General features: G+C 52.2%; 1 protein-coding gene across 6 annotated transcripts in view; it reads right to left on the reverse strand.

Annotated features, from left to right (window-relative positions):
* PPCDC (phosphopantothenoylcysteine decarboxylase) overlaps positions 1-8,828 on the reverse strand; it is a 46,379-nt gene extending 37,551 nt beyond the window's left edge. For 4 of the 6 annotated variants that reach the window (XM_065906030.1, XM_065906031.1, XM_065906026.1 and 1 more), the window contains exons 1-2: positions 7,077-7,985; positions 3,345-3,550 (exon numbers count right to left, since the gene is read on the reverse strand). In XM_065906030.1, coding sequence (XP_065762102.1) covers positions 3,345-3,527 — 183 coding nt within the window. In that variant the 5' untranslated portion in view covers positions 3,528-3,550; positions 7,077-7,985. Of the gene's footprint in view, positions 1-3,344; positions 3,551-7,076; positions 7,986-8,761 lie in introns of those variants that run through there. The other 2 variants (XM_065906028.1, XM_065906027.1) reach the window with 2 other exon arrangements.
* Between the last annotated feature and the right edge of the window lie 527 nt (positions 8,829-9,355).

Consider the following 9,355-nt stretch of genomic DNA (forward strand, 5'->3'; position numbering starts at 1 on the left):
CTCAAGGGAGGGCTGGCTCCCGCTGCCCAACTCCTCCCACCTCTCACACAGGCTCCAAGGCTTCTCTGCAGGTGGCCACTTTGGATGAGGGCTGGTGTGTGAGGCAACAATCCAAATCCCCTCCTCCCCATCACTCCCTCAGTCTCCCTGGTCTGCCTCCAGGTCCGTGGTCCTCCTGGGAAGTCTGAACACACTGATGAAGCAGCAGTTGTGAGCCAGGTCTGTAGAATCACCCAGCTCCTTGCCGCCCACAGCCCAGCTGCTTTTGCTAGCTGTTGGCTGGTCAAAATCTAGGGATCCCCAGGGAGCTCAGGAAAGCATGTGAACACATGACTTAAGCAAAGAGTTGAGGAGGACTGCTCCAAGGCACGAAGACTACTCCTGGGGGGTGACTCAGAAGGCGGGCACTGGCGAGATCAGTTCCATCAGGGAGTGGGGGACAGAGCTGGGGGGAGGGAAGAAAGGCCACCGCCCTGGGGCCAACACAAGGCCAGCAGGGATCCCCCGTGGGCGACCCACTGGGCCACTCTAGGAGATGTCTACCCACACGAAGGGAGGGCCGCGGGCCCCCCACATCAGCAGATGAACGAGGGTTCCACGGCTCCTCTCACACGGGCTGCCTCAGCAACCCCAACAACCTACACCACAAGTGGGTGCCCTAAAGGACGCGCCAGCGAGGGAAGAGGGGAGGGTGAAGGACAGGAAACAAACACCGCTAAGTGCTTCCGTGTGCCAGGGGCTGTGCCTAATCGTTGGCACGAGATGACAAGTTGTTTCAGCTCTGCCCCCCTCCCAGCGGGACAGCAGCCTGAAGGGATGGGTGACAATCCTCATCTTTATTTTAAAATGACACAGGCAGGCTCCCAGAGGCTAACTCTGGGAGTCCTCCCTGCTAGGTCACTGCCCTTCTGGGGTTGTTCAGCTTCAACTCCAACCTTCTGGAGTTGTTCAGCTTCAACTCCAACCTTCTGGAGTTGTTCAGCTTCAACTCCAGCCGGAGAGGGGGAGCCAAGTCCCGTTCCAGACGTGGCCTGTCGACAACAGAGGTTAGACTAAAAGGCCGGGGGCCGGCTGGAGAGCCTCCCTACTCCAGGCAACCCTCTCCTCACACCCGGATAAATGCTGGCCCTGTGGGATGGCAGGAAGCGGTAGAGCTGCCATTTCCCTCTGCTCTGAGGCTGCCCATCTGTTTCCTGGGATAGGACTCCCTGCCCCCACCCGGCCCCAGGCCGGAAATCCACTTGCTCTGGGGCTATGGGAAAAGGGAACTCATGGCTCCCTCCCTCCCCAGAGGGCAGCGGCAGAGGCTGCCTCCCGCCCTCAAGGCTCTCGCTGGCCAGCTGGGTTCTGGGCACACGAGAAGGGGGCAGGCCAAAGGGGTTCCTGCCCCACCAGCACCACTGCCCAGCCTCTGAGCAGCCACAAGACCCTCCCCTCTTCTGGCCTGACTGGCATCCCTGGCTGCCTGGAGGGTGAGGTAAGGGGGTGACTTTCTGAGTATAAGTTTGTGGAAACTTTAAAAAAAAAAAAGGTTTCCCGCCCCTGCCTGTGAGTCACGACAGGGTCATCTGCAAGTGAGCACTGCCCCCTGCTGGACGCTTCAGGTACACCCACCTGTGCCACCCTGACGGAGGTGCCGTGCAGACGTAAGCGCAGAAAAAGCACATCCTGCGCCCTAGCAGTTTAACACCCCAGAAAACCGGCGTCACAAACGGTGTCAAAGGTCATGTGTGGTTCCCCAGCTTGGTCAAGATTCTCTTCTTAACCAAACATTTAGTTTAGTTCAGTTCAGTTCAGTTGCTCAGCCGTGTCCGACTCTTTGCGACCCCATGAATCACAGCACGCCAGGCCTCCCTGTCCATCACAAATTCCCGGAGTTTACTCAAACTCATGCCCATCGAGTCGGTGATGCCATCCGGCCATCTCATCCTCTGTCGTCCCCTTCTCCTCCTGCCCCCAATCCCTCCCAGCATCAGGGTCTTTTCCAATGAATCAACTCTTCGCATGAGGTGGCCAAAGTATTGGAGTTTGGCCACCTCATTAGTCAGGCTCTTTTGAGCCACTTTGCAACTAGGCATGTCCCCAGGCTTCATCCTCCTGAGCACAATTCCTGCTGCTGCATTGGTTTACTAGTCAGAATCTCGCACCCTCGCTATGTGATCGGTCTGGATATCTTACCACACTCCTTATCCCCCAACACTCCCTAGACGATGTCTGATCACCTGGGCTGCCTTCAGAGAGAATCAGCCAGGACAGTATGCTAAAATCTCCCTGAGCCTGATGTTTCTTAATTTTACATACATACACACACACACACACACACACACACACACATGCACACACCACTCCTTGGCTACAAAGCTTCACTTTTCCTTGCTGTATTCATAATTAAACCCAATTCTACACTGAGGTCTTGTTTCCCTTATCACAATAGTTTTCCTAAGTAAAATCTCTTTTTCCACTTCTGGTTTTTCTTTAACACATCAAATGAACAAAACCGCATGGGCCGAGGCAGGCCAGGAAGGCCTTTACGTGAAGTGTTAGTGAGGAAATTGAAAGGGCGAGGAAGAGTAGGGAGGGCGGCACAGCCTGGAAGGGGCTGGCCCAAAGCAAAGGCCATCAGGGGCTGCTGGAGGGTGACAAACCAACAAAGGGCCTAGGATAATGAAGAAGTGGGGTTATCACTTGTTGGCTTTCACATTTTTTAAAGCCTTCAACTTTTCCCACAAAAGGATCTGCCCTGGAACCCCATCCATAAAACTGGTCAATGTTGAGGTGATCCGACCAAAGGCAAGGGGCTAAGCCCCCGACCCCTGGCACACTGTGGGAGCCTCTAGGCATCTCTGAGCACCCAAAGGAGCAGAGTTTGAAACCACAGCTGCAGATCACAGGGAGTCGCGAAGCTTCCAGTGCATTTGGACTGACAGGACAGCCACGGTGTCCAACAAGGAGGGAGCATAGAGAAGAAACGTCCAGGATGGAGTGAAAGCAGAGGCAGGGAGCCCACGGCCACCAGGGGGCGCTGAGAACTTGCCACACGTCTTCAGCCAGCCCTTTCCCACACTAGGATCTCAGGGAACCCAAGGTCAGTATTTGGGAAGCCAAATCCTCCATTCACCAGTGTTCCTTTCACAGTCTCCACTCACTGTGTCTATCTAAGCTAGTTCCTGGCTATACTGTCCCACTCATCTCTGTCTGCTGCGTCCCCCCATATCAACGCACACAGAGGACTTCCACAAACACCATGATTAAGAAAAAGAAAACCCCGTGTACTGCACAAAAAATGGGCTGGCCCCAGCACACCAGCTCTCTAACGTCAGAGGCTGTCTAGGAAGGATACTCACATCAGGAATGTCCAAAAGCTTTGATACCAGAACAGGCAACTTCAGGGCTGCAACACTTCCAGTGACTCCCACGAGAACATGGAACGGTCTTCTCAAGGGTGCAGCAGCTGAACACGCGGCCCTTGGTTCCATGTGGGGTCTGGTGGCTTCGAGTCCTGGAAGCCTGCCAGAATTGGGCTCCATAAAGCTCTGTCAGGATTTAGGATCTAAAAGCAAAACAAGGGGGACCTGCTTCATTCATACATTCAACCAAAATGTATTGAGCACCCTGTGTTAAGACGCCAGGCCAGATGCTGGGGTTCCCCAGGGGTCAATAATCCCAGCTTCTGGGAGCAGTTTGATGAGGTCAGACACCCTTACCCCGCATCGGTCAGTCACACTGTAATATGGCCAGTGCCATGAGGCTGCAGAGCCTATGAGTTACTGTCTGAGGAAGTAGTCAGAAACCAAAAAAAAAAAAAAAAGTAACATTCAGGTTGAGTCCTGCAGTACAAGGAAGTTTTTCAGAAACAGAAGAAAATAACTTCGCAAGAAAAGCAATCTTGCATAAGTGAAGAGGCCTGAAGGAAGGTGGCAGGTGTGGGGAACAGAGAGTAGCTTAGCAGTGAGGTGAAAGTGTGATGACGGGGCAGGAGGTCAGGCTGCAAAAGCAGGTCAAGGACTAAGTGTCAAGGGCAGTGAGGGCCAGGGTGGGTTTTCATTTTAGAAAGACGGTGCCTGTGCTGGTAAGAAGTCTGGAGGGCACCTTGGTGGTGAAGAGACTAAAGGGGGCAGACGAAGAAGGAGCCACTGCTGTGGGCTGGGCTGACTGAGGACTGGCAGGACAGGTTCCAGGGGTGCCTATGGGGTGGACCCCTAGGTCACAAAGGGGTTGGGGTGCTCCAGGGAGGGATCTGCCTCTCTGCCCCTTTCCCTGTGGATTAGGCAGCACCCTACAATCCCACGGCCAAGAAGAGACAAGCATAAAAGGGATAAAGGCCACCCCAGGAGACCAGCTGCTTGGTTTCTTCCTCTGGCCCCCAGATGTTGCTAGAAGTGATTGTTTACGATAATATGGCTGACAGATGCATCGAAACCTACACTCTGGCAGGCTGCACCTGGAAAACATACTCATTCCATCAGCAACCACCACCAAGGGTGATCACACCAGGCAAAAGAATTATGGAAGACACAGTTGCTGTCTTCAGGGAACTTGTGCATGGGCTGAGAAAACAGAAGTCACACCTGAAATCATTTGAGATGGGTCCTTCTGTGGGATGGACCTTTTCCGTGATCATTGATTCCATCTGGACACACCAGTTTCCCTGCCTTTCCGTCGCCACTTTCCCACGACCACCACCACCAGCAAGCTCTCTGAGTGTCTGACCGGGTTTAAACACCAACCACTAGGCAGGTATCAGGCCTGCGGTAGGTCCTGAACCATCTGCTGAATGGATAATCACCTGCACCCTCTGAAGCAGAGCTGGGCAGAGAACAGACACCTGGCCTGTGAATCAGGAGCCCTGGGCCCTATCCATGTGCTCTTGACCCACTGTGTGACCTTGGCTCAGGGTCATTCCCTCCCTGCACCTGTCTCTTCATTGAATAACACAAAGACAGGGCCAGGTGATCTCTGAAGCTCCTCCCATCAGCAACCTTCTCAGTCAATGCATGAAAGACAAGAGCTAAGTGACTCTCTGTACAAGGGTATCCTGGGAGATGTACTCAAAAAGGGTAGAAGCAACAAGGGGAAGGGACACCAAGGCAGACCCCGAGGAAGAAGTCCAGTGAGTCACTCAATGGCTACTCATCTGGCTGCAACCCATAAGGGCTCCCTCTTTACTCCACAGGCCCCTTGGCTCCTTAGGGCCCCCTTGCCCATTTTTTACCTTTAAGACTTCAAGACACATACACATGAGTTGAGGATCATGTTTGGGTCGATTATACCACTCTTATCCAGAAGGGTCTCCCAGGGGCCCAGACTCTTTTCAACAGAGGTTAAGCACAGGCCACTTTCCTAGAACAAAACATCCCCCCAGAGTTCATTTGCCAGCAATCTCAATCTCTGCCCTACATCAGGGCCTCAGCCAGGGCCGTGTTTGCCCACAGCAGAACTGAGTCTACTCTAAGGCCCGGAGAGCCATGTTGGCAGCTGACAAGGCTAGAGGGCCTGAGCCAGCTTCTTCCCAGAACGAATCCGTGTGCTGATCAGCATCCCGGAGGAGGCACATTCTCAACTCTCCAGAAACACCCACCTGCCAAATCCCAAACCTTGACCCTTGACCCTAACACCCAATTAGGGCTAGGACATGAGAGATTCCTGCAAAATCAGAAACTTAATTTAAAATCTCCTCCTGGTGGCTCAACAGTAAAGAATCTGCCTGTAAGGCAGAAGACTGTCTGCAATGCAGGAGATGCAGGTTCGATCCCTGGGTCAGGAAGACCACCTTGAGAAGGAAAACGGACAAAATCTCAAGGACAGAGGAGCTTGGCAGGCTACAGTCCATGGGACTGCAAGAGTCAGACATGACTTAGCGACTAAACCACTACCACCACCACCACATCAAATTGATATCATTCATAAGGAACAGGTTACTGAAAGCAATCAGTTAAACTTGGGGCAGGAATTCATGCTGGTGACTTCAACTGCTTCCCCACAGCAGGTGGTACAGCCCAAGATTTCCTATTAATACTTAGCCTGCTGAGCAATCTTTGTTAAGGACCAAACCCTAAATATCTTTCTAGAAAAGAAGGGGGAGGGGTGATATGTACTTGAGGAATAAAGAGTAGATAATTTAACCAACATCTGAAACCAAGGTCAAATCAGCTCAAACTGCGAGCCTCATGGAGGGCAACAGTTGGCAGGAGTTCCTTATGTTTACTCTCAAAGGTAGCTGTAGACAGCACCTCATCTTCCTGAGGTCTGCTGGACTCACAGGAACTCCTGAGCAGCAGAGAGAGCTGGTAAGCAGAGAGGCCAAAGGGCTGAAAGCTGTGATTACTGAGCCTCGAGATCCCAGGGTGCCAGCCATGCAGGTAGCCACATGCATGCAGCCACAGCCAGAAAAATGACAAGCTTCTCTGTCCTTTGAGAAAGACAAGGCCAGACAGAGCAAAGAGCCTCAACTTGTGGTAGACTTGTGATGTGTAAGTCTCCTTTTCTGATGAGTTTAATTAGGGCAGAGTTAAGTGAGAGTTTCCAGAACGCTTGCCAATCACAATATGGGCAAGTGAGGAGCCAGGGCAGAACCAGGGATTTAAAAAAAAAATCCAGATCAGGGTTTCAGGCCAGCCCAGCCACAAACAGGAGCTGGGGCTCAGAAAAAAGAATCGAATTTGGGTGGGTGGGCAAGGAATCCAGGACCCTTTGGCCTGACGTCAAAGTTCCTCACCCGTGGCCCCAAGATTCTGCTCTGCCCTTATCTCCCACCAGTCAATAAAACTCTGTCCCAGTAATAATGAAACACCAGCAGCTCCCGGTAGTGGCACTCTTCCCCCAAACCTAGTTATTAAAAGGAGTGGCATAGCCACAGGAACACTTTAAATCCCTTCCTTCAAGGAAAGGCAAGGAAGTCTTCAGGGAGAACTCAAGGTCTTGACATTCTGCTAAGACTTGCTCTTCTCTCAAACCAGAAGCAGGCAGGCTTGACTCTGCAGCTCCTGGAATCCTGTTGGGCACCGTTCCTCAAGGCCACAAGTTGGGGACACATTACATTCAGGCTTCCCAGGTGGTACTAGTGGTAAAGAACCCACCTGCCAATGCAGGAGATGTGAGAGATGCAGGTTCAATCCCTGGGTGGGGAAGATCCCCTGGAGGAGGGCATGGCAACCCACTCCAGTATTCTTGCCTGGAGAATCCCATGGGCAGAGAAGCCTGGTCCATAGGGTCACAGAGTCCAACAGGACTGAAGCGGCTTAGCACTCACACATTAATATTACATTCACACGTGGGGGCTACTAACAAGGAAGTGACTCGGAACTGCTACCTCTCAGCCACTAGAAGAGATGATGACAACTTCTGCTCCAAGGTACCCATCACTTCCCCAACTTGGGAATCTCTCCTGCCTATTACCTGGCACTGGTCTCCAATACTTCGAAGTGCAGCACTGAAGTTTTTCTCTGACAAAATTTGGCTTCACTCTCACTTTTTAATGTCATTCAACACTTTTAGGTGGAGCCAGGGGATAACTACAATATCACAGGGCTTTCCTTTTTCTATTGTTATCAACTTGTAAAATGGTTTGTACTTTGAGCCATCCCCTTTCCTTTTTGAAAGTAGGCTCGGGGGGTTATGGTTTTTGTTTCTTTAAGGCAAGAGGTTAAACATGGGTAACCGATAGGGCTACCTTTTAAACTAGATTAAAGGGCCCTAGGCAACTGCAGAAGAGCATAAAGCAGGGATGGGAGGGTACATACAGAAATGCACCACTTCATAGTATACCTATGGCTGATTCATGCTGCTGTTTGGCAGAAACCAACACAATATCGGAAAGAAATTATCCTTCAATTAAAAATAAATTAATTTAAAAAAATAAATGCCCTACTTCAGGATGGAGCTGGGAACAGGTCCATAGCGCTCCGGACCCACAGACTCCACAGCCCCTACACACACAACGCTACACACACACACACACAGAACCCGGAGATCAGCAGCGGAGACACACACACACACACCGGACACACACACACACCGGACACACACACACACACAGCTGCAGACCCGCACACACACACACACCGGACACACACACACACACACACACACACACACACACACACACACACACAGCTGCAGACCCGCACACACACACACACCGGACACACACACACACACACACACACACACACACACACACACACACACAGCTGCAGACCCGCACACACACACACACCGGACACACACACACACACACACACACACACACACACAGCTGCAGACCCGCACACACACACACACCGGACACACACACACACACACACACACACACACACAGCTGCAGACCCGCACACACACACACACCGGACACACACACACACACACACACACACACACACACACACACACACACCTGCAGACCCGCACACACACACACACCGGACACACACACACACACACACACACACACACACACACACACACACAGCTGCAGACACACACACACACACACACACACACACACACACACACACACACACACACACACACACACACACACACACACACACACACACACACACACACACACCTGCAGACCCGCAGATGCGAACAAAGTTTCTCGGGCACTAATACGAGAGGGAGGACACTCGTGGACACACGCAGCCACAAACACGGAAAGTGAGGTCACACAAAGAAGTCAAAGTCGCCAACGACGCTTCCCCAACCTCCCGCTTGTCCCACCACGGGAAACCAGCCTCCACGGTTCCCCCAGCCTCCTCACCCGCGCCAGGGGCGTCTCGGGGCAGCCCCCAAATATCGCGTTATCTCGGTCGCCCCTCCCGCTGATTCCGACTGGCACGCAACTTTACGGCTGTCGGAGGCTGCCTCCGCGACCGCGTAGCCTTCTGGGAGTTGTAGTCAACTTCTCAGCCTTCCGAGAACTGTAGTCCACTAGGGGAATCCCACCGAGAGCACCGGTTCCCAAGTTCCTGGTATTTCCTGTGTTCATCTGGACTTGCCAGTTGTCTGACCTCCTCATCCCCCCAGCCCCACCCACACTGCTTATCACTGCAGTACTTAATAATACTTTTACTGAGCCTATCTTCTATGTTTTTTATTTTAATTAAAAAAAAATTTTTTTTTTGACTGTGGCAGGTCTTAGATGCTGCATGCGAAGTCTTTTAGTTGCAGCATGGGGGATCTTTAACTGCAGCAGGTGAATTCAGCTCTTCCTCAGGAAACTCAGAACTCCTCCTAACAGGCAGAAGGCCTCTGTAGCAATTTCAAGGCTGCCTCAGAGAAAGAACCACACAGAAGTGTGTGACTTTTGACCTCTGGGAATGACAGGCGACAGGCCCACTGGACCCACCCTACT

Source organism: Muntiacus reevesi, chromosome 15, assembly GCF_963930625.1.
Source record: "Muntiacus reevesi chromosome 15, mMunRee1.1, whole genome shotgun sequence".
Lineage (NCBI taxonomy): Eukaryota > Metazoa > Chordata > Mammalia > Artiodactyla > Cervidae > Muntiacus > Muntiacus reevesi.